At 42.8% G+C, this 26,293-nt stretch overlaps 1 protein-coding gene across 2 annotated transcripts in view; it reads right to left on the bottom strand.

Annotated features, from left to right (window-relative positions):
• Positions 1 to 26,293, bottom strand: part of SRGAP1 (SLIT-ROBO Rho GTPase activating protein 1) — a 1,651,729-nt gene that overhangs the window by 564,169 nt on the left and 1,061,267 nt on the right. For both annotated transcript variants that reach the window (XM_044088250.1, XM_044088251.1), the window contains exon 8: positions 23,309 to 23,410. In XM_044088250.1, the coding sequence (XP_043944185.1) occupies positions 23,309 to 23,410 (102 nt within the window). The remainder of the gene's footprint in view (positions 1 to 23,308; positions 23,411 to 26,293) is intronic.

The following is a 26,293-nucleotide window of genomic DNA, read 5'->3' on the forward strand; positions in this document are numbered from 1 at the left end:
TGTCTGAGGAAGTCTCGGAAAAAGGGTGGTCCTCAGCTGGGATATCTTGCAACCTTGGAGCTCATTGTTCAGTCGCGGAGGTAGGAGGAAGCTCCCAGTAAGAAGGGGGTCAGTGGATGAAACTCAGATACAGCAGGAGCCACCTGAGTGCCTGTGGTGGCCAATGCTCTCTCCATAGCTTGGAAAGCAAGCCTCCCGAAGGAGGGATGGGAGCCCGGACCAGAGAAAAATGAACTTGGAAACAGGGTCATACCCCGCCCAAAGAGACCTACCACCAAGGCCAGAGGCGAGGAAGGACCCCAAGCTACCAGAGTCCCAAGTGGCAAAGATGACCCCAAATAAATACAGGAGTAGACTCAAACCTCTCAGGCCTGACAGGAGAGCCACGATCTCTGGACTCCGTCAGTTCCACAGGAACCGAGGAAATCAGAGCAGAGTCTGGAACTGAAGACAAGGGGGGTGTTGGTGGCAGAGCAGAAGGAACCAGAAGCGTCAGAGTGGGGAGCTCTAAAGCCTCCAAGGAGGTCAGAGGAGGAATAAGCGGAAGAGTCCTGGGAGAAACATCCCTGCTCCAGGAGGGAGAGGGGGTTGGGAAGAAGAAGAAGTAAGACCCCTAGCCATGAGGAGTTGGTCCACCAATCTCACCACATCAACTTCTGTGAGACTCCTGGAGAAGCGAACAGACAATCCAGAGGGAGATTCTGGCTTTTCCATAAAAGGACTGGGAAGTTAACCAAATAAGGGGTCAATGGATGGGGAATACTTTGTCCTGGGTGTATAAACAGGATAAATTTTTGGTACCAAAGAGGGGGGTATGACCTGTTGAGGTGCAGAAGGAGATGTCGCCACCAACGTAGAAACTAAGGAAGCTGGTACCGATACCGGTGCCAATGCTGGAGCCCATGCCAGTGCTGGTGTCAGTGCTGAAGGTGCTGAGGTGACTGGTGCTGAAGAAGGAATCAGTTCAGAGAGCTTCAGAACCTTAGCTCTCAGTTCTGAGCAGGAACCAACAGAACAGGACTTTTGTTTTCTTGATGTTGGTGCCGATGGGGATGGCACAGAGAGACTAGTTTTGGAAACAGAGGTCTTTGGAGAATTATCGGCCTTGAATAAAACTTCTTTAAAGAGGGTCTTAAGAAGCCCTTTAAGAATAAGCTTATTTTGACATTCTACCAAGGCCCTAGTACTGAAGGCCTGGCAGACAGAGCACTCTATCTAAATGAGGAGCACCTACACAATAAACACAAGCCAAATGCCCACCAGAGTTGGGCATTTTTCGGCCACAGTCCTGGCACTGCTTAAATCCAGTTGTGCCTTTGGACTTATCTGCCATATTAACAAGTGGCAGAGGAAAACGTCAACAGTAACACCACACACACAAACACACACACACACACTAGATTGGAAAGGAAGAAAATTCTACTAACAATGGTAGAAAGAACTACCAAAATGGTAGAGAAAAAGGAGAGAGGAAAAACTACCAGCGATGGTAGGGAAAAGAATACCAACGGGTATAGCAAATGCACTCACAAGTGCAAAAGGTAGGTAAAGAAATGAAGAATATTAAGGTTTTATAGGAAAGAAAGGTAGAAAGACTAATATATTTTAAATATTACTTACTTGTGAGAGGAGAGTTGGCTGACGCATCTTGCTATAAGAGTGGCAAATGAGATTTGAGGTAAATGGGAGAGGGGCATTCTGGGTAGAGTGTAAGCGCGAGAGATTTTTGGCTGGCACGAGCTGCATAACGTCTGGACCGGTTCTGAGGATCAGAACAGACAACCTAAGAGTCAAGAATACATGAAGACTGACAACATCAGATAAAGCAGTTCGACAGAAGACAATTTACTGTACTCCTGTGGAAGCAAAGGTAATAGTCAGCCTCCCATTAATTAAACAGTATATGCACTGTAGAAAACAGCCCCCTCAACATGTATCTATGTACAAGTTATAGATATAAACATACACACTTGCACACGAATAGAGATGTATATGACTACATGACATTTAAATGAATGCCCATTTGACTGAATTCAAACTGCTGAAAGCCCATTTCATTGAAAAATCTTTCCAAATTAAAGTATCATAAAGTGAAAGTCAGTTAAGGGCGAATGCATCCCAAGGACTTTTTGCAAGGGGTGAGCGTGAATGCTTCTGAAATAATTCTTTGCTAGGGGGCAACCCCCCCCCCCTTATACCTCCCTTTTGTTAAATATACCAGCTACATGGTCACACAGCTAGACAGAAAAGTTAAAATATTGCATGGAAAAATCACACGGAAGAAATCACTGTCAATGCATAAACAGAAATCATATTAGCCAGGGTTAGGTACAGACAATCACTGGTACTGTGGTTTCTAGCTCTGGTTATGTTTAGGTAACAGAGATTACCAGATAAAGTACCTTCATCTATTTCTACATATTGTATTTCTTTATTACAGAACTAGGTCTAGTTATGCCAAATTCAACAAAATGTTCATTCAGCTAAAACGTCTTTCAATCATTTCAGTGTGCTAAGTTGCCTTTCAGTGAAAATGACATTCAACCAAATGACAGACATCCATCTGTGAATACACACACACACACACACACACACACACACACACACACACACACACACACACACACACACACACACCAGAATCACTAGGTGTCTCACTGTGCATGCCACTGAACTAACATTACTCACACCAGCAATGCACAGGCTGAGTTTCAATCTTGTACTCCAATAACAGCAACCAGTCTTCACCCATAACCTACTCCATAATGATCCATGATTGAATTAATCATATACAGTCGAATGGAACAGGTCAGTTAGGATAGTGTGATCCTCCTCACTTCAAATGCTTCAAATCCCAAAAACTAATGCCAAAACTGAGGAGGAAGTGCCAAAGTACGTCATTTCCTGTCTTTGAAGCACTCTGCCTTCCTCAATGTGGTCTACTGAATTAATTCAGATTCTGAGTATGAAAGGGGTTGATATCCTTTAAAGAAGAGGCCATATGGATGTATAGCTGTGAAGAAGTGCAAGAGGAAGGTACTTCAGAATAACCCCTCCCTACATCTTAAGAAGTATAAAGAGAAGTGTACTGCCTGTAGCTGTGTTTTGTAAAGCCACTGTAAGCACTGCTCACTTATTTAAGATAATTATTTTGCCAGAATCCTGTGCCGAAAGACTACTGCATCTGGTTGTAAAGAAACACTGCAGGTGGCTTGAATTAACACTTGCATAGTATGAACATTTACCAGGAAAAAAAGAGTTTGCTGGAACCTGCAATGGACCCAGTACTGCAGAATGAAATTCCTGTATAATGTGCATTTTTTTCCTTTTTGTTGAACATTCTTGTAAATAAGAGTTTCAGACTAGAAAAATAACATCTGTGACTATTTAATAGTTGCAAACAAAACTATTTGCTATAATGGCATTTCCAGTGGGTAAAAGCTGCTGTATTTTCAAATAATGCAATTTTCTCAAAGCTTCCTGTTCTACCCAAGTAATATTCCCCAGCAGAATCCATCTCCAGAGTATCAAATTATTAGCTTACAAAAAATACCTGGCCTGTATGAGAAAAGTGATAATTACTGTAGGTGTAGCAGGTTATGTGCTGATACCAATTCTTATGTATACTGATTATGGTTATTGAATTCTAATACAAAAATTGACAGACAAATTGAGGCCTTAGTAAATACTTACAGGACAGATGAGCCACCGTGGATTGATACCTGCTAAACATCCAGCAGCAGCACATTTGCCTATAATTTGCATATAATCCTGGTGAACCAAACATCTGTACCATGGGGAGTCCACAGGTTAAAGTTCATTCCTGACAAAGCTTGGGCAGAATAATGTGGTGGCTTACCCAACTGTCCTGAAATGTATGCATCTACAGAGAACTGACCCATGAGAGAATCGGTTAGAATTCTTTTGCCCGCCCAACTGTAAAGGCACAAAAATTTAACCAGACCTGAAAGATTCTGATGCACATGACTACAAGAAACATTAGCAATAACAGAAATGGTCCAGTCCATTAAACTTCATAACTGGACATTTTATATGGACATGCCAGTAAGGTCACAAACGACAGACTTGAAACAAATTTTGCAGCTGCAGCTAGTAGAAACTCATTAAAATGTAAGTAATTTCATTTAAATTTTGGTTGTAGATAAATTTAAGAGGGACTCGCTAGTACATAAAGTGGATAGTCCACAGTAACCCAAAGTTTTCTGACCAGCTAATAATTGCAATAGAGCATTTGTTGCAAAGTGAACTTGCAGATTCTAGGTTAGACATGCATACACAAAGAGCTAGTAATAAACCTTAACCTAAGTATGCACCTTTGCATGTAAGCAAGAAAAAATGTCACTTGAAACAGCCTGTTTTAAATGCTCTAGAGAATACAACCAATTAATGCACAGTTAATGGCAATACGACTACTGCAAACACTGGTAATACCCGTCAGCAGTCTGCTGATATTAATCAGCAGACTTTTAAACAAAGCTACTTGAAAATGTTCCTGTGAAATATGATAATGCAGAATTATTAGCTTCATGTAGTGTAGATTCTGTATTCTGTATTCTGTCACTGGGCTACAACCAAACTTAATAAAATATAGCATCATAGCACTATGGAAATGATTACTAGAAGTGCTGGATTCAGGAAACAATTTTAAGCTGATTAAATCATAATATGTTTGCAAGCAAAAAATGGCTAGTAATCAGAATACTGAAGAGATATATGTACATGCAGCAAGAGGAAATACCTTACAACACAAGAAAAAATGCAGGCTACCTTATATAAAATGTTACATCCTGCTAATATGTCTCTTGATATAATGCTTGGTGAAAAGTCTCCTTAATTTGAAGAGATATGGTAGAAAATGATCAGCTAGAAAGTGTGAGAGAAGTACATTGCCCAAGTAATGTAAAAATGCAAGTTTAGAATACTCAAAAACTAAGATTTGTCTCCGAGTGGATGAGCTATGTAAATGTTCACGTCTCAGCATAACAGGAGTGGTCAAACTCCTGTTAAAATACTGAAGGCAGCCAGTACAGAACCTGGAAGGGGATGTGAGTATTATCGAAAGACTTCAACACTTAAAGTGACAAAATAAGACACTGTAGAGACTGGCAAAGAGTTCCTGGATAACAACAAACAAAAAAATAAGAAAAGAAACAGATAAAGGGATAGATACATGGATCATATACTGAAGGCAAAGAAAAAAAAGTAGAACCTGAACTGAGTCATAAGCTTCTTCCTGTCATATCAAAATGTACAGCCAGAAACAGAAGCAAGACTAAGTAATAAGCAACCCTGAGTTAAAAAAAATAAAGGAAATCGTCAGTACTCATGATGGAAGAATATTATTTTCACGGGTTGCTTTTTATAGGAGATAAAACAGCTGGAGGAAAATCCTGTAGTTTATATGTATGTGAAGAGGCCAGAGCCTCCACTTCAATTCAGAATATTGAGGAAAATACTGACCTGGCTGACCTCAAGATAAGCCATGTCAATTTCAAGAAAGTTCAATGGCAAGATGCTGCCATAAACATAGCTACAGGGAAGAGAATAGATGGGGGAAAAAATCACTACATACATCTACTCTGTGCCAAGAAATAACCTGCTATATAGGCAAACACAGAGAGGAACACACACTAAACCAGTTGTTACTACCAAAACATTTCAGAACACTTATGATGCAATTAGCACATCGCTAAATTTGGTCGGTCATTTAGAAATAAAGATAAAAGCAAGAGTTTTGGCTAGATTCTACTGGCCTTGTATTATAAAGGACATATATAATTGTTTGTAGAGCCTCTCCAAGGTGTCAGAAGACAGCACAAACCCAAGATTTGAAATGCACCAATACCTTGGCTCACTACAGTAGTCTACTCTGAATGCACAGCAGTCGACATTGTTTAATAATCTACATGATTGCTATTCTACTCTGTATATAAATATTCTGCTTTTGTTTTGTACTACTTCGCAAAAAATTTTTTCTTTTCTTTTGTGGAGCTTTTCTCACCGGGCCTCCGCTGTAAATGGACCTAGTCCAGTTGAAATTTCCCAGTTAACAAATGTAAAATAAATAAATAAATAAAATAAAACAGTATAACAGCCATCAGTTTATGTTGGTAATTTCTGATTATGCAACAAAATTACCAAAGACAGTACCAATGCAAATATTATAGCAAAATAATTAGTAATGCTCTTTTCCAGGGTAGGAGTTTTTTAAGAAATTCTTACCAACCAAAGCGTACTACTAATGTCCACAGCAATGCATAAACATTGCCAATGCTTTAAAGTGGAACAGCTAATGACTTCGATATACCACCCTCATATGGATGGGCCAGTTAAACCCTTTAACACAACTTTACAGTATATGTTATGAAAGCCTATGCAATTAGATGGGAAAACTGGGACCTGCTGCTACTTAATCTTCTCTCTGCTTTTAGAAAAGCATCTGAAGTCTCAGATGGATTAATAACATTTAAACTGCTAGATGGCAGTCAACTCCAAGGTTTGCCAAATACGGCAAAAGAAACACAGGATGAAAAAACACCCCTTTTACAACTATAACAAGAGTCTGTGTATCTGCAGGACTGGCTAGCATTCTGAAGTTGTTGCAAAAGCTTACAGACCTATTAGGCTTGAAGATCAGTACAATGCAACTTTTCTGGGATTCCTCTAATAAGTTTAAGCTTTTTTTTAATGCAATTATCCCCAACTTCTTAACAATGGAACTCTGGCATTTAATATGGTTTTAAGTATAATTTCTCTCCCTATGTTGTCCTGAATTAAACTGGAGGGGTGTAATTTATAAAGTCCTCTGGGCAGACTAAGAAATCTGGGGGAAGTTAATGGTACTTCACCTGGGGTTCAACCTGAAGAACATATTAGCCAAGTGAAATGCAACCTTGCAAAGTACAGAATATGAAAAACACCACAGGGTGACAGAGATTGAGAAAATACAGCCTCATAGACAAACTGAGATAGCTGTGGCCAGAACCATCAAGATGCTAAGACATATTCACGGGATGGGAGATTGACTTAAGAAGTAGACACGTTATATTATGAATCTTCACAATTATTTTATTTTACATTTCTTTGTTAGGCCACAAATGGAATAGTGTGCTTAATTCAGGTGCCCTTACAGATAGAACAAAGAAAAGCTAGTTGAGGCAGTCCACTGAAAAGCTACCACAATATTAAAGGGATAGATGATACCAACACATTTTCTGACAGCAGGGTGGTCTGTGACTTCACATTTCTTTATAGAGCCTAAAGGTCAAGCAGCATTGATCTTAGCTTAAGCAGGTTCAAAGGAAGCCTCCTTTGACAGGAGCATCATTTCCCTTCACTAGGAAAGAGCCTAAGTGGGTTCTCCAACCTGTAAGCAAGGGGGTATACAATCAGAGACTGTGATGGGCTCAGCAAGGGGAACAACCCACATCAATACTGCTGGTCTTAAGTCTACCATTTCAGGGCTCATGATTGGGGTCTGACACCCACAGAATGTCAATTATGTTGCAGTGACACTGCTGTCACTGACACCTCACTGTCCAATGAAAAGCCGTATCCAGACGCACATGCACAAACAAATGAAGATCAAGATCATCATGAGGACAGTGAAGCACAGACGTGTCCATGCTTCTACCTTGCCAGACTGCCAAGGCCTGAACATCTTAGGTTCTCTCTAATGGGTAGAAATGCCTTTCATGGGAGGCAGTTCAATTCCATCCTAAGAAAGGTAATCTCCTGCCTTGGGAATCTTTAAACCTTGAATTGTTTTGGTTATAAAACTGTGAAGTGTTTCTAGTCGGAAGATTTGTTTAAAGATATCTGCCCCAAATAGGGTACTGTATTCTACAACGGGGAGATGAAGTACAGAATAAATGGGAATTAGGATGCAATGGGATGTGGAAAAAAAACCACCATACTGGATGACAAATGTAGAAGGACTTTCTAACAATACTGGAACTGCACTGACTTAAGGATATGTGTTTGCGTAAGTTCCCATATCCCAACTCTCGGTATCAGTCTTAATGAGAATTCCATTTGTGTGACACTATTCAGGAACATAATTTTTACCAAAAGTGACTACACTGCATTTATTTGTATCTAGGGTGACACCATGATTACAGAATTAGTTACTAGTGTAATCAAAGCATGACTGTAATACTAATGAATTGGAGGAGGAGTTAAGGATGGCTTGCAGTCCTCAACAGACCTAGCCAAAGCATTAGAGTGTACTTCAGAAAAATAGATTTCAGAGAAAACATAGCCTAGGGCAAAGCCTTAAGAAATGCTGATACTTGCATTTTGCTTTTTGGAGAGGGTACCAGACATTCTGACAGAATGCATTATATTTGACAGCCAAACACCAATGCAGCAAACTACAAAAGAACTGACAATTAGTTGGGTTAGTTTATTTATGATGCTATTGTGGGGAATGGTATCAGATGGTATGTATAAGTCCATATATGCAATGTGTATGGGAAGTCTTTCATCTAGGTATCTTTGTTATTTCATAAAAAAAAAAAGCTAACAGGACTAAAAAGACACGACCTACCACCAACACATCAAAACTGTGAAGAGTCTAGAGTTTGCAGATCATGTGTGTTATTACAGATTAATTCTTTGGTAATAAAGTCTATGGTTTTACAGATAAGGCTAGTGAGACTGATGGGCCTATAGTTACCTGGTTCAGTAAGGGGGAAGACTGTGGTGTTTTTCTAGTCTAAAGGTACATATTCTCTGGGGACACTGAATGAATAAGTTCAGGAGAGGTTTGGCTAAATGCTAATTTAAGCTAACCTGTGAGTAGGCGGATATATCATGTAGCCCCATGGTGGTGCTGTCATTTTGTTTTGGAGATGGTAGTTGAGACTTGGTCAGTATTAATAATGAGAGTTTGCCGTGAGGTGGTATAGAAGAAATCAAACGTACAGTAGGTAGAGTGAAATTAGACCTGATTTTGGTTACCAAGACGCTAGCTAGCTATGGATTCTAAGCTGGTATAGCTAATGCAATTTACAATGAGTTCAGAGAATTAGTACAGAATTTACACAGGCAAAAAAGCTTCACAGCCGTCTTTAGTGTTAGCCGCTATTTTGTAATTGTAGGCAGCTTTGGTGCTTCTCATACTACTCTCGAGTTCTTTATGAATTTGGTTACGGTTTTATGAGCTGTGAGAGGACAACACTTAGACAAGGCCAGGAACTTATATTTCTTGTGATATAATTTGTTGATTCTTTTATTCCACCAGACTGGATGTTAGGTACATTTATTATTCTGCTTATAATAAAACTGGATAGTTTTCTCTGCAGAGTGATTTAACAGGTCATAACATTATTTGGTTAATACTAGGCTGTCACTGTTCATGGATTCAAGGTGATGGGACCATTTACATTTTTCAGAGAGATTTTACATTTTTAAACTCTAACTGGTTGGTTTTGCTGCAGTCCATAAATGTAGATGGAACAACAAATTGATGCTGATCTTCAAGGAGAAGGTGACGGCTAAATAGTTTAAACTATATGGCTGTGTACAGGACAGGAGTGTTAAGACAATGACCAGGATGCTTGAGTCTCTAATAAAGAGAGAAACTATTTCATCCAAGTATCTAAAGTATTAACATTACAACACTACAATAAGCTGCAACTTTTTATTTTCACTTCCCCTCCCCACAACTAGCTATCAGCTGCCACCAGCTCCATTCCATTAGCATCTCTCAGACCCAACTCGACCAAACTCTGGAGCCACTGAGGAGACTTAGTATGCTGGTGCAGTATCATATCTGCAGGGGAGTGTGCTCTAACTCCCTTCCAAAGTGCAGCAGCCTTGTGAGCTCTGCAACTGAAGTCTTCTGGAATTGCATGCAGGCTTCTGCTGTTATGCAACCTTCCAACCAAGTGGTATACAGCACACAGCACAGAGCCTGCATGGCTCTAAATGCTACTGCTGCAGTGTGCCTAGGCCGAATCCCTACCTCAAAGAAAGGCGAGCCATCATCAGGCACCCACTCCCATCCCCCACCCCCCAGTGTGGTCCCTCCAGTGCTACTAAACTGCAGAAATGTGCATCAATTAATACACCCTCTGAATACTACATCTACTACAGAATCACAGCTCTATGAACAGAAATATCAAAACAACTTTGGGAATCTTCTTACTCCTTCAAATAGTTATACTTACCATACAACCACAAGGAGGACAGATTGTTGGGGACTGCACAATGACCAAGGGCCACCAGTAAATATGACAAAGCCTCTTACTATCAAGAATGCTAATGTTGTAGTTATGCACACAACATTTGATATAGCATTTTAACATTAAAAATGCTAATGGTGTTGCTATAAATAAAAAAAAAATGGGGTCTTAAAGAAAAGAAAAGTACAGTTTTGTACCTACCATAAGTGTAGATGTCCGAGAGACATGCAACTGCAGTCATAACATGTGGGTTGTCCTGCCTCAGGCAGCCCTCGGTCGGCCGGATTACAAAGTCTGGGTCCGACGTCGGCTGATGTCGCATTTCTCTCCGACGTCAGAGCGGCTGGAGTATATAAGCATCAGCCGACGCCATTTTCTTCAGTGTTTCTTGCCCCAGATGCCAGGTGCCCTCCAAGGAAGGCTGTAATCAATTTGTAAGACAAAAACAGGATTCCAAACAATTACATGAGCAATAAAACAAATACACCATAACAGATATCCCCAGCTAAGAGTGAGGGGGATAGGAGTGGACCCTAAGCATAGAGGGGTATGGAGGGAGGAAAACCGACTGCAGTTGCATGTCTCGGACATCTACATTTATGGTAGGTACAAAACTGTACTATGTCCTTCAAGAATGCAACTGCAGTCATAACATGTGGGTAGAATACCATAGCTTAGCTGGGGGAGGAGGTATGCTCTAGGAAAGAGATGGTGTGGCAATCAAACCCTGCAGGACTGCCGAAGCAAAGCCTGCTCTGGATCTGGAATATAGGGGGAGATTGTAGTGTTTTGAGAATGTATGCACGGAGCTCCATGTAGCAGCTTCTAGAATGTCCTTTGTAGGCACCCCTCTTAAAAAAACTGTAGAGGTGGCTGTAGCTCTGGTGGAATGTGGTCTGACATAGGCTGGAACAGTCTTTCCATGAAAGGAATAACAGAATCTGATGCAATGTCCAATCCATTTAGAAATAGTCTGTTTTGAAATTGCTTTTCCTTGGACTGCAGGGGCGTAAGCTACAAGAAGCTGTTCAGACTTCCTACTGGCCTTGGTTCTGTCCAGGTAGTATCGAAGTTGTCTATGAATGTCCAAGGTATGCAAAAGCCTTTCCCCCTTATTTTCAGGATTGGGGAAGAAAGCAGGCAGATGAATGGCTTGATTTAGAGAAACCCTAGATACCACCTTTGGCATAAAGGTAGGGTTGGTCCTTAATGAAACCCTGTCTCTGTGAAAAATAATAAAGGGTGGTATTGCCATTAGGGCTTGTAGTTCCGAAACCCTTCTTGCTGAGGTAATTGCCAACAGGAAGACTGTTTTCCATGAGAGAAATTGCAAGTCAACTGAAGCTGCTGGCTCAAAAGGAGGTAGAGTCAGTTTTTCTAAGACAAAATTGAGGTCCCAGGCTGGCACTGGGGCCTTTCTTGGTGGCTTAATGTTCTGGATTCCCCTGAGGAATTGTCTTAGTAAGGGGTGAGAAAAAAACAGGAGGATCAGTGTTATATCTAGCTGAAATAGCAGATGCATGTATCTTTATTGAAGAATATGAGAGGCCACTCTGTAACATGTCTGCCAAATATTCCAAGATAAGTGGGATGTTCAGTAATGATGCATCATGCCCTTTGCTGGTATTCCAATTGCTGAATCTTTTCCACTTTGCTAAGTAGACCTTTCTGGTGGACGGTCTTCGAGCCTCTGTTAGTATCCGCTGAACTTCCTTGGAAAGGGATAAGTTGAAGTTATTTATGGGATCTCCCAGGCTGTTAGCTGCAGCATCTGAAGGTTTGGGTGCAGTGTTTCGAAATTGTGTTGAGTCAAAAGTAGAGGCCACTGAGGGAGGGCCCACCTCCTGGTGTGGCATATGCTCCGTAGTAGTGGGTACCAGTGTTGTCTTGGCCAATCCGGAGCTATTATGATTCCCTTGGGCTTCTCTGCTTTGATCTTTAGTAATACTGAAGTCATCAGTGGCAGAGGTGGGAATGCATAGATTGCTAGGGAGTTCCAGTTGAATGAAAGAGCATCTATTTTCCAAGCCTTTGGATGGTATGTCCTTGTGCAAAATTTTGGTAGGAGATGATTGAGGTGAGAGGCAAATAGGTCCACTTCTGGCTTGCCCCATGTCGAAGTGAGTTGTCTGAAAGCCTTCGGATGTAACTTCCACTCATGTGGATCTGTGAAATTCCTGCTTAGGCTGTCCGCCAACACATTGTCTTTTCCTGGAACAAACTGTGATTGTAACTAGATGTTTAGACTCAGTGATTTCTCCCAAAGCTGCATTGTCAGTCTGCAAAGGGGGTAAGAGTGGGTGCCCCCCTGCTTGTTTATGTACCACATCACAGTGGTGTTGTCTGTCCGTATCATTAAGTGACCTTGCTGGAGTTGGTTTTGAAAAGCCTCGATAGCATGCATTACTGCCAGCATTTCCTTTTGGTTTATATGCAGATGTGTTTCCTTTGGAGACCACTGTCCTTGTATACACCTGCCTTCCATGTGCGCCCCCCATCCGAGGTCTGAGGCGTCTGTGGTCATGATCTGTGTTATCTGTGGTTTTTTGAATGACATACCTGTGTTTTCCTGGCTCACCGAGGCCCACCATAGGAATTCCTTTTGTAAGCATGGATGATTGTCTCCAAGTTGTTGCTGTGCTGAGACCAAACGCTTTTTAGGTACCATTGAAGCTTTCTCATGTGTAGTTTTGCTAATGGAACCAGTAGAATGCAGGATGCCATGTAACCCAGGGCCTGTAGGAATCTCCTTGCAGTCATCTGGGTGAGTTTTGCTAAACCTTTGAAGTATTGAGTTAACTTCTCTTGCTTGTCTTCTGTCAGGTAAGCCATCTGAGAGGCTGTGTCTAGTTTGGCTCCTAAGTAGATTATTTGCTGGGATGGCTGCAGTCTTGACTTTTGGAAGTTGACTGTGTATCCCAGAGCTTGAAGTAATCGTATGACATATTCCAGATTTTTTGTCAACATCAATTTGTTGTCCGCTTGTATGAGGCAGTCGTCCAGGTACGGGCAAATTTGTATACCCTGGAGCCTGCAATGAGCAATTACTGAAGCCAGGCATTTTGTAAACACTCTGGGCGCAGTAGATAAGCCAAATGGCAATGCTGAGAATTGATAATGCTCTGGCCCTGCAAGAAATCTGAGGTATCTTCTGCAGCTGTGTCTGATAGGGACATGCAGGTATGCCTCCTTGAGGTCCAGAGTAATCAGCCACGACTCCTTGCCCAGCATGGGAAGGAGTTGCTGTAGAGTCAGCATTTTGAACTTTGGTACTATGAGAAAGGTGTTTAATGCGGACAAGTCCAGTATTGGTCTCCATTGAGTTTATTTTCTTGGAACAAGGAACAGTCTTGAGTAAAACCCCTGTTCTTGTTCTTGTTGTGGAACTCTTTCTATTGCTTTCATTCGAGTTAGCAGAGTGATTTGCTTGATAGCCTCTGCCCTTTGATGTTGTAGTAGATTTGGCATGCCTTGTTTTCTTGGTAAGGTATGAAAATGAAACCTGTACCCTCGGTCTATAATGTCCAAAATCCATTTGTCCTTTGTCAGTCTGTGCCAGTTTTTTGCAAACAGAGATAATTTCCCGCCCAAGGGAGCTTCTAGTTGTTCCCTGGTAGGCGGTACTAGAGAAAAGTCATTGAGATTGTGGTTGTTGGGCAGGAGAAACCCCTGCGTCACCTCTTTGGTTTCCTGGCTGCCATTGACGTCCCCTGTAAGGGCCTCTGTATTGGCCTCTTCCTCGGCCACGTCTGTTCTTACCCCTTTGAAACTTTTCTGGATTAGGAAAGGACCAGTTTTTTGAAGGACAATTCCTGCTGAATCTAGGGGGTTGAACCTGGAGGAAATCCTTTACAGTTTGAACTGATTTTGCTTTTTCTTCGATGGTCTTTAACACATCCTTAGCATTTGCACCAAAAAGCTTGTTCTTTTCCAGAGGTGCATCCAGAAGTTTTGCTTTTACATGATCTGGTAGAGGTTGATCTTTTAACCAAGCATGTCTACGCATCACTGCCCCTGTCATAGCTGCCCTACATGAAGCTTCCAGTGCATCATATCCACACTGCAGGAAGTGATTGCTTACTTGCTGAGTGTTATGTACAGCTTCCTGCAAAGTCTTCCTGTCTAAAGGATCAGGAGAAGCTAATGTTTTTTGTAAATCTTCTAAGAGATAATCCTGATATTGGAACATATGAAAAAGGCAATTTAAAGCTCTCATAGATAAGGTAGTGGATGTGTAAACCTTTTTACCCCATCTCTCTAATGACCTTGCTTCCCTGTTGGAGGGCAAGGGATTTTTTGAGGTGGAGGCTGAAACTCCTTTAGGCCCCTGTGAAATAGTTTCCAAATCAACAGTATGGGCCCTGAATAAATGGGAATGAGTTTCTGGGACCCTGTAATACCTGTCTGGCTTGGCTGGAGCAGGAGGGAGAGAATCAGGGGCACTAGAATCAGAATACAAGTCATCCAGAACATCAAGTACAGGAGGAATAGCTAAGGGCCTGTGCTGAGGCTTCTTAAGGAAAGTCCTAAGGCGTTTCCTGGAATCAGAATATTCCTGGCCCTGCCACTTGAAATGTTCCCTCATGGTGTGCAGAACTTCCCCAAAAGAAATATCCTCAGGAGGGGAGGCCGAAGGTATGGAATCTTCTGCATCCGAGTCCTCATAGGTCTGGAAGAGCTCTTCCTGGCTATCAGAGTGGACAGAGCCCTCAGAGTCTTCATCTGAAGAAGTAGGGTCAGAGGGTTCAACCCGGGGCCTTTTATCAGGAGGAGGCTGGGATGCTCTCTCAGGATGGGTCTGTGAACCTCTAATCATGGAAATTAAATCAGCAGCCATGGACATAATTTGTGTCTCCAGAGTCGGCTGATGTAAGGATTTAGAAGTAGTATGCTTTGTTTTGCTGGCTGCCTTAGCCCTAGTGTAGGCCTTAATAGACATGGCCATAGGAGGCCTGGCAGCTCCACATGCAGGAGTGACCTTGTCTACAGCAATGGTCTCGGGCATTTCCTCGGTTTCGGTATCCGGAGGAAAATCTATAACTGGCGTCGGAGTAATGTCTGGAATCGGAGTCGTCGGTAATGCGGTGTCTTCGGTTCGGAGCGGTGGAGAGACCGTCTCAGAGGGAACCGGAGCACTCGCGCTAGGTTTTGGCGTGGAGTCGGTGGTAGACGCGGGCCGAGGATGTCGGTCCCGGTCTTTTCGCTTTTTGGGAGTTTGCGATGTCGGAAGATCCGACGGCATGGTGTAAGCAAATTTATCGCCGAAAAAATCTTCAGCGAACTCCGCCCGGCACCTGAGAGTGCGCTTGTTGAAGTGAGCACAGGCTACACAGGCCGAGACGTCGTGGTCTGGGCCCAGGCAAGGGAGGCAGTAAGAGTGGAAATCCTTATGAGGTATTTGTTTACCACAAAAAAGACAATTGTTAACTTTTTCAGTAATTTCTGACATCGGCTGAGGCAAGAAAAGGTCCCCAACTGGGTACTTAGCTTTTTTGATGACTTCGGTATCGTAGAATACAGGAGCTGACCGACCGGCACTTGCGAACTGCTTCTGCTTCGGGCACCGCGGCAAGAAAGACTGAAGAAAATGGCGTCGGCTGATGCTTATATACTCCAGCCACTCTGACGTCGGAGAGAAATGCGACATCAGCCGACATCGGACCCAGACTTTGGAATCCGGCCGACCGAGGGCTGCCTGAGGCAGGACAACCCACATGTTATGACTGCAGTTGCATTCTTGAAGGACATCTCTCCCACCCCACCAAGATGATTTCTCCCCGGTCACTGGGAATCCAACAGGAAGTCTTTTGGAGCAGAAAATTCTGAATAATAACAGTGTTGATGCTCTTTCTTAGTATACGTTCACTTCTGCTCCTGCAAAATATATGTATAGATTTGTTTTGTAAACATACTGCAAGTAGAAAAAAGTACAGTTGTGTACACTTACCATAAATGTAGATGTTCGAGTGTATTCACTGTTGCAGTCATCACATTTGGGTTATCTGCTTGCCTGATTATCAAAGTCTTGGGTCCTGCGTCGGTTGCTGTCTCATCTTCCATGACTTCAGGTAGTCACAGGGGTATAACGCATGCAGCCGACGCCATTACATCAGCTTTTCTTGCCCCAGATGTCAGGTGCCACCATAATGGGAAGCAATTATATACAATATTACACCTCCAACAAAAAGCAAATACACCAGAAAGCTTTAAGCATAGTAAACAAGAATAGAGGTAAAGTCAATAGAAGTCAGGGGGGCTGGAGGGAGGGTAACCAGGACTGCAACAGTGAATACACTTGAACATCTACATTTATGGTAAGTGTACACAACTGTACTATGTTCTTCATGTTTCACTGTTGCAGTCATCACATTTGGGTAGATTCCCAAAGCTAAGGATGGGAGGAGGCAATTAGATAGCATTAGGACCAGCTATAAGGCCCTGCAAGATTGCAGTGGCAAAGACAGCTTTGGATTTAGAAAAAAATGGCAAGTGGTAATGCTTGGTGAAGGTATGTACACAGAACTCCAGGTAGCAGCTTCTAGGATGTCATTGGTAGGGCCACCTCTTTGAAAGGCTGTAGAGGTAGATGCAGCCCTGGTGGAATGTGGTCTTAGCCCCTGTGGGGTAGGTTTTCCATGGTGCTAATAGCAGAAATGAATGCAATGGGCTATTCACTTAGAAATGGTTTGCTTTGAAATGGCCTTCCCCTCTGCCCCTGCAGAAAAGCCAACTAGCAGCTGTTCAGATTTTTTGAGAGGCTTAGTCCTGTCCAAATAAAATCTAAGTTGTCTGTGCACGTCCAAAGAGTGCAGTATTCGTTCTCCTTTGTTTTGTGGATTCAGGAAGAAGATAGGCAAATTAATGGACTGATTTAGGGTTGCACTAGACACCACCTTGGGCATAAAGGAAAGATTGGCCCTGAGGGAAACCCTGTCTGCATGGAAGATATTGAAGGGCTCCACTGCCATGAGGGCCTGCAATTCAGACACTCTTCTTGCTGAAGTGATGGCTAGAAGGAAGGCTGTTTTCCAAGAAAGGAACTTCAACTATGCAGTTGCAGCTGGTTCAAATGGAGGGAGAGTGAGCTTTTCCAATACAAAGTTAAGTTCCCAGGCTTGAGTAGGGGTTCGCCTGGGGGGTCATAAATTGTTAGCCCCTCTGAGGAATTGCTTTAACAGGGGATGAGTGAAGAAGGGTGGTTCAGTATTATAATGTGCTGAAATGGCAGAGGCATGAATTTTAATTAATGAGACGGATAGGCCCTTGTGGAGCATATCTGTTAAGTACTGAAGAATATGAGGTAAGCTGGGCACCATAGTGCCCATCCCCTGAGTGTGGCTCCAGGAACAGTATCTTATCCACTTTTCAGCATAGAATTTTCTAGTACTAGGTCTCCTTGCTTCCAGAATGACATCTAGCACCTGTTTACTGAGGGATGCTATTGGAGAGCTCAAGGAATTAGCCAGGCTGCAAGGTTCAGGGTTTGAAGCGTTGGGTGCAGAATCTGGCCCGCCTGCTGGGACAGCAGGGAAGGTGTCTGAGGTAGGTGCCATGGATCCACCAGTATCATACTGCGCAAGAGGGGGTACCAGTGCTGGCAAGGCCAGTCTGGTACAATCAGTATTGTCCTTGGCTTGTCCTGTTTGATCTTTAGCAGAACCTTTGAGAAGAGAGGTAGAGGGGGAAAGGCATAAAGCGAGAGGCTTTCCCAGGTAAAGGACAGGGCATCCACTTTCCATGCTTGACTGTGGGGAGTCCTTGTGCAGAATTTGTCCAACTGGTAGTTCTGAGGGGAAGCAACAGGTCTATCTCTGGTGTCCCCCATTTGTTCCTCAAGAGGTTGAATATTTTTGGTTCCAGTTTCCATTCGTGTGGGTCCATGAGATTTCTGCTTAGGTTGTCTGCCGGTGAATTTAGCTTGCCTGGCAGGAACTGAACTTGTAGGTGCACTTGGTAGCTCAAGGCTGTGTTCCACAGAGCCATGTCTAGTCTGCAGAGAGGGTACAAGTGGGTCCCCCCCTGCTTGTTTATGTACCACATAACTGTGGCGTTGTCTGTCTTTACCATTAATTGTCCTGGAAGGATGTGGTCTTTGAAGGCGGTCAGGGAATTCTGTACAGCTAACATTTCTTTTTGGTTGATATGCAGGTGCATCTGATTCGGGTTCCATTTGCCCTAAATGCACTGCCTGCCAAGTGAGCCCCCCATGCATAGTCTGATGCATCTGTTGTTAGGGTTTGGCTGGCAAGGGGTAGACTGAAAGGGAGCCCCTTGTTGTGGTAGCAGGCCTCTGTCTTTATACAAGGAATGATAGGAATCATTGATTCCAGGTCCTGAGAATGTTTACACCATATGCTTTTTAGATACCATTGTAGTTTCCTCATATGCAGTCTTGCATATGGAATTAGTAGAATGCAAGAAGCTATGAACCCTAGGGCTTGCAAAATTTTCCTTGCAGATAGCTGGGTCTTTGTGGCCAATAGTTTGAAGTAGGCTGTTAAACAAACTTGTTTCTCCGGCATGAGGTAAGCCATCTGGGAAGTTGTGTTCAAGCTTGCTCCCTGGAATACAATCTGTTGGCAGGGTACTAGGTGAGATTTACTTTCGTTTATGGTGTACCCCAGTGAGATTAGAAATTTCTTTACGGATGCCAGATGTTTTAATAGCAAGTTCTGACTTTCTGCCTGAATCAGACAGATATGGGTATATATTTGAATATTTCTCTGCCTGCAAAATGCAATGGCTGGAGCTAGACATTTTGTGAATACCCTGGGTGCAGTAGATAAGCCAAAGGGAAGTGCAGAGAACTGATAGTGCATAGAGCCTGCCCTGAAGCATAGATATTTCCTGCAAGATTCCCTTACTGGAATGTGCAGGTAAGCTTCCTTTATGTATAAAGTTCCCAACCAGGCATGTTTGCCTTGCATAGGAAGCAGCTGTTGAAAGTGTTAGCATTTTGGATTTTGGGATTACCAAAAAGGTGTTTAGAATACAGAGGTCCAGGATAGGATGCTAGGAGCTGTCTTTTCTGGGTACCAGGAAAAGTCTTGAATAAAAACCTTGTTCCCTTTCTTCTGCTGGGACAGGTTGAATAGTCCTGATACTTAGAAGAGAGAGAACCTGCTGTTGAGCCTCTGCCCACTGATTTGGGGGTAGGTATGGACAACTGTTTGGGGTTGGTAGGGTGTGGAAGTGGAATCTGTATCCTTGGAAAACTATATTTAAAACCCATTTATCCTGTGTAATGAGTTCCCAGATTTTTGCATGCAGGGCGAGCTTTCCTCCTAAGGGAGCAGGCAGTTGAGCAGGGCTTGGAAGGGTTAAGGTTACATCATTGTGACATTTTTCCATAGGGGGGTGTCTTACTACTTCCTGCTTTAGAAGTGGGAGCCCCACAGGCCTGTGCGTAGCCTGAGACTGTAACCTAGGTGGTCTGCTGTTCCTGGGTTTGGACTGAGAAGGCCTGGAAGAGACTGGAAAGGACCACTTCTTTGAAGGCCAATGCCTACTAAATCTGGGAGGCTGTACTTGCAGGAAATATTTAACAGTTTGCATAGATTTAGCTTTTTCCTCCATTCCTTTTGAGGACTTCTTCTGCTTTGTTGCCAAACAGGCAGTCTTAGTTTAAGGGAGCATCCAGTAATTTAGTTTTAACATGATCTGGCAAGTTTTTCTCCTTAAGCCAAGCATGCCTTCTAAGTAGAGACCCAGTAACAGCAGCCCTGCAAGATGCTTCTAAAGAGTCAAAACCACATTGCAAAGTAGTTCTACCAACTTGTTTAGCAGAATGTATTAAATCCTGTAATTCCTTGTGTTCAGCACAGTCAGGAATCAACATAATTTTCTGTTTAAGTAGTCCTATAATATGCTGCTGGTACTTTAACATATGAAACAGGCAATTTAAAGCCCTAATGGCCAAAGTAGCAGAAGTGTATACCTTCTTACCCCATCTGTCCAAGGCCCTAGAATCTCTATCAGAAGGGGTAGGATTTTTGGCAGTAGTAGCCTTAATGCCCTTTGGTCCTTGGGAAATGATCTCTGGATCCGCAGTAGGATTCTTGAAGAGGAATTTGTGAGAGTCAGGTACTCTGTAATACTGGTCAGGTTTTCTGGGAGCAGCAGGTAAAGTGTCTGGGGACAGGCTAGATTCCAAGAAGGCATCATCTACAATGTCCAGAACAGGAGGGATAGCTAAAGGCCTGTGTTGAGGAAGGAGTAAGAATTCCCTAAGCCTCTTTTTGGAGTCAGAGTAATCCTGGCTTTCCCAGCGGAAATGCTCCATAAGAGTGTGCAAGGTTTCACCAAAAGAAAAATCTTCTGGAGGGGAAGCAGAGGGAACGGAATCCTCTGCATCAGAATCTTCATAGGTAGATAACGGCAAATCCTGGTAATCAGAAGAAACAGAAATATCACAATCCTGATCAGAAGATACAGAGGGAAAATCAGTTCTAGGTCTCTTTGGGGGGGAAGACTGGCTTCCCCTAATTAAAGTAATAAGGTCTTCAGCCATTCAAAGCATTTGTTTTTTAGGCACATGGGCATGACCATGCGGTTTGGACGTCGGTTTTCTAGGCATGGGTAGAGTTTTAGGCCTGGATGAAGAAGATGGCATCAGTTTAAAATGCAAATCTGTAGGCCTGAATACACCCTCAGAAGCCAGTGTCTGCACAGCGGCTCCAGACCCATCCATAGTAGAGACATCTGCAGGTTCCATAATCGAAGAAGTATCTCATGGCATACCAGACTCTGAATGGGTCTCAGTAGAACCCTGCGAATCTGAAGTAGTGGGTATCAGGGGCTGCGAAAGCGCCTCACTGAGTACCGGTGAACTGGTGACTAGCTTAACGGAAGCATCGTCAGCAGTTTTGGACCTATGCAGTCTGTCTCTGTCTCTAGCCTTACGTTTTTTCGGAATATCGTTAGTCGGATGGCTTACCAAAGCCATTTCTGGATAGTTATACCGAGTACCAAAATAATTTGCTGCAAAAATAGACAGACGACGAATAGTTCGAGGGTTGAATAAGGCAGAAAACCAACATCGAGGGACGTCGTGGTTTGGGCCTAAGCAAGGAATGCAGTACGAATTAAAATCTTTATGAGGTATTTGCTTTCACAGGTAAGACAATTGTTAACTTTTACTGACATCGGTTAAGAGCAAGAAAAAGGATCCCCAACAGGCTACTTAGCTTCGGTTCTGAAACTCGAAAACGAAAATTTCAGGTCAGGAGTCAGCCAACCGGCACTTGCGAACTGCTTCTGCTTCGGGCACCACACGGTAAGAAAGACTGATGTAATGGCGTCATATGTTTTATACCTGTGACAACCTGACGTCATGGAAGAAGAGTCAGCATCCGACGCAGGAATCCAAGACTCTGGTATTCAGACTGGCTGAGGGCTACCTGCAGGCAGATAACCCAAATGTAATGACTGCAACAGTGAAACATGAAGAACATCAGCAAATTCTAATGCCAAAGAACTAAACTAAATCTTAAAATTGAGTCACTCACTCGCTGAATGGTTATTATTCAGTCAGTATTTCTTGCACACTAAAGAGCTCCCCGTACTAAATTAAAAGCATAATGTTCAATGTTTTACAGTAGCTAGTTCATTTCTAACTGGGTAAACAGTTAAAATCTGCTTTAGTTGCTGTGGCTACCACTTTATACTACATCTTTCACCAGAAGAGACAATTTTATGTTTTGTTTATATGTCCTTTTCTCCCTCATCAGGCCCATCATAGAATACAATGCCCCCTTTGGGAGGTACCTTACCCGACACCTGCAGCAATTAGAAAGACCCCAAAAGTACCTCACCAGGAGGATCAAGGGACTCAAACAGATGCCATATGCTGCTCGGTTAAAAAAACTCCAGCTCTACTCAGTTGCATACCGCCTACTTCGAGGCGATCTATGCCTGACTATAAAGCTATGTCCAACCCAGAATTAATGGACATGCTCCACCTCAGTAAATCTAAATCCCTTAGAGCCACGCGCTGGAGGGACTTGAACTTCAGCACAGAAATAAATAGAACATGCTGGAGGGACAGATTCATAACCCAGAGGCTCCCTTTGCTCTGGAATAGAATTCCAATTCATGTTAGGCAGAGCACCTCACTGACTCTCTTCAAGAAGAATCATGATGAGTGGATGGGGGATCACAGGTTTGTCCCGGGGATTACTTCCGTGTCACTATTAGACAGAGGCACAGTAAACTAAACTTTAAAAAGGGCATAGTATACTCAAATCAATGGGTGGCGTAAGCCAAACACACTCGGGCTAGGCTTATAAATGCCCCAGGGCAGATAACCTAGTATGAACCTGCCTGCCGACCATCATCCCACCCCCCACCCCAAAAAAGTGATCTATTCTTTCCAGATGAGTATGGGCCAATATAACAAATCCTGGCAGTCAATAGGATTTTCTTGCTCCCTCTTTCACAAGAGGTCTGCTAACCCTGCAGCAAGCTGGCCTGCCTCCTTCTCTCACAAGAGGTGTGCTAACCCTGCAGCAAGCTGGCCTGCCTCCTTCTCTCACAAGAGGTGTGCTAACCCTGCAGCAAGCTGGCCTGCCTCCTTCTCTCACAAGAGGTGTGCTAACCCTGCAGTAAGCTGGCCTGCTTCCTTCTCTCACAAGAGGTGTGCTAACCCTGCAGCAAGCTGGCCTGCCTCCTCCTCTCACAAGAGGTGTGCTAACCCTGCAGCAAGCTGGCCTGCCTCCTTCTCTCACAAGAGGTGTGCTAACCCTGCAGCAAGCTGGCCTGCCTCCTTCTCTCACAAGAGGTGTGGTAACCCTGCAGCAAGCTGGCCTGCCTCCTTCTCTCACAAGAGGTGTGATAACTCTGCAGCAAGCTGGCCTGCCTCCCTCACTCACAAGAGGTGAGTCATCACTGGCAATTCACTCTTACCCACCAGATCATCTGGGTCACACTAAGGGTTTTATAGTACCATGCAGTCAGTCACAAATGTATACTTTCTTTCTTGAAATGAACAGCTTGAAGAATTCTAAGGGCAGTACTTTCAGTAAATAACAACAATAGAACATACCACTGCAGACTGTATTTGAATCACTGCAGTAATAAAGCAAGCTTCCCTAGACACTTACCTCTTCATTCTCTATTCTGAGCGTGGCCAGTCTTGACTGTAACTGCTGGTATCTTAGCATCAGTTCTCCATGCACTGGCTGCTGGGCATTGATCTGACAGACCTGTAGGAAGACATTGCATATCCTATTACCGCTTAAGCAAAACAATTCTTCACACCTCTATTAATATGAACCAAACCGATTTCTGTAAAGTCTAGCATCACCGCTGCCCCCCAAAAAACTGTAACCATATGATGTGTTATGGATAGAGCTTATGGCACAGGAAGATGTTTAAAGCCATTTTTTGAGCCATGTAGACTAATAAATGTAACAAGATGAGGAAGCAACATCTAAACCCACTTGAAGTCAAATCACTTAAACTTCCAACAAATACCAAGGTATTACTGTCTCTATTTCCTGTACAAGAAAGCTCTCAATGTTAATGTGCAATTAAAACCATTGCTATACAAAAAAAAAAAGACATTTCATCAGGGACATGAATAAGAGCCATTAATACTGCTATAATGTTACCTTATGCAAACAGCTACAATACAATCACACTGGAGTAACAGGTGTACTCTTTTGAAAGTTCCACAAAAATTTTTATGCCAGTTGGCACTATTTTATCTGTTTTAGTCCTCCAGCTTGTTGACAATCAGCCTTCCTGTGACTTGGCTGGTCGATGTGTTCCCCATGAACAGCAGCCAGTCACAGAAAGCAGACAGACATATAGAGAGCTATCAGAGTTTATTTCCTTATTTAATCCAGGGGTTGCCCTTACAACGCTAGTGCCTGCAGGCATGTGGACTTCCATACGTGCAGTCTGGCTTCAGTGCTACGCACTGCAGAAGGTTCCGTTCCACAAGCTGGAAATCCTTCTACCAGATCATGCTGAATTCCGCAGAAAATGTGTGGAGGTATTCCCACTTCTCCCTTTTCCCAGTTCCATCAGCACAAGGACTGCTGTTCAAACGCAGGTTATCAAAGCTTCATCCTGCTATGCCACACAGCCAAAAAAACTGACCACCAATTATATTTTGAAGTAACACTGACTAAACAATACCTCACACAAACAGACATATGCATGACTCTACAGTTCAATATGAGTGCATCAGAGGTAACAGAAGGAAGTACAAACCTAGCAACCCCTATGTGCATTATCCTGTGATGCCCCTCCAAACACATGCAAAGTGCAGTGCTACTATAAACAACAAATTCATGAGTATTCAGATTACAAGTTTATTTCAATAGATCCTCTTTACAGTGCATAGCAGACAGACTTTCCTTCTTGAGAGCCCTCTTTGCAAATTTTCAATGATCTCTGGTACCAGCATTTGGACCCCTCATGTCCCTCACAGCTGTATGCGGCACAATCACCACTTAAATTGTGGAGGGCACATTCAATCTCCCACTCTCCTGTGCTAATTCCAGGGAACACAGGCAGTGCACGCCAAAAACTCAAGAACAATTACATGAGGAAATAAAATTACAAATCCGTAATACTTGCAGGGAAAAGGATATCCAAAAATGGGAGAAATAATCATACAGCAGTAGGGTACTGATTCAGGAAACATTTACCCACTACAGCAGGTGTTCCTGAAGATTACCCAGTATACTTAGTACGTATATATTTGTAATATATTAATCTGAGTGGGTCCCTCTACAATGGGTAACAGCTAGGGAAACTCGTGGAGCAGAGATACTGCTCAGTAAAGGAAGTCACTGATGACCAAGGCACAGAAACACACATGTTCATGATGGACCAAGGGCAGGAAGCTGCAACCCGACTGTTCTCCCTGGTAACTAATACTTGACAGCACTGCTCAAAGAGCAATTGTTTGAGTGATTGCTGGGCAATGATCTGACATACCTGTATAGAAAGACATCACATAACCTATTACCGGTTGTTACCTCAAGTAAAAAAAATATTCACACCTCTATTGATATGAACTAATCTGATTTCTGAAAGTCTAGCATTAACCCCCCTCCCAAAAAAAATAAATTGCAAACGTATGACAGCTACGAACAGAACAGAAGTGCTTATGGCACAGGAAGATATTTGACACCATTTTTTTGAACCATGTAAACTAAGAAATATGACAGAAAAGAAAGCAGCATCTAACCCACTGACAGTCAAATCACTTAAATTTCACAAATACCAAGGTATCACTGTCACCGTTTCCTGTAAATGAAAGCCCTCACTGTTTATGTGTAATTAAAACTATTGCTATAAGCAAGAGAGAGACATTTCATCAGGAACTTGTGCATACCAGCCACTAATACTGCTATAGTGTTACCTTATGCCTCTAACAGTTACACTACAATGACACTGGGCTAACAGATGTACTCATGTGAAAGTTCTACAAAGTCAGCACCATTTTACTTATCTGCTTTAGTCTTACTGCTTGTTGACCTTCATCTAAAAAAAAGCAAAAATGTGTCCGTCAACCCACAGAGACAGTGCATACTTAGCAACTGTTAGCATTTTTCGACATGAAGCTAGTAAACCTTTCATGGATAAAACCTCAAGTTGATACTGATCATCCAGGGTATGTGCATCCCTTTTCAACTCCTAGATTCTGCCAACTACACACCTAGCATGAATGAAGGCAAAAGAATAAAAAAATGTTCCATCGCCTTCAGAAAAATGTATGGATTCATCCTGAGAAAGCTTGGTTCTGATGAGAAAGCAAGTACAGTATCTCTGCATATGCAAGCATGTAGTTCCAAAAACCACCCATCAGATGTTACAACCGCAAAAATAATGTCATCCAAGACAGATGTCAGGTCTGCTAAAACATCTGGCTGAAATGGCAGAACGGAAACCCTATTAATCACAAAATTCAAGATCTAAAAGGAATCTTTTTCATCCGAGGCTGGAGATGGAGTAATCTCTTTTGAAATTGCTTGCCAAGTTTAATCTTATCCAAAATTCTGCTGTGCAAAAGGTAATAATAAATCAAGATGGCTGAAGCATGCACCATGACCATGAAATAACTGATCCAA

The sequence above is a fragment of the Protopterus annectens genome, chromosome 11.part0 (assembly GCF_019279795.1).
Source record: "Protopterus annectens isolate FY-2018-M chromosome 11.part0, PAN1.0, whole genome shotgun sequence".
In the NCBI taxonomy this organism is placed as follows: domain Eukaryota; kingdom Metazoa; phylum Chordata; order Ceratodontiformes; family Protopteridae; genus Protopterus; species Protopterus annectens.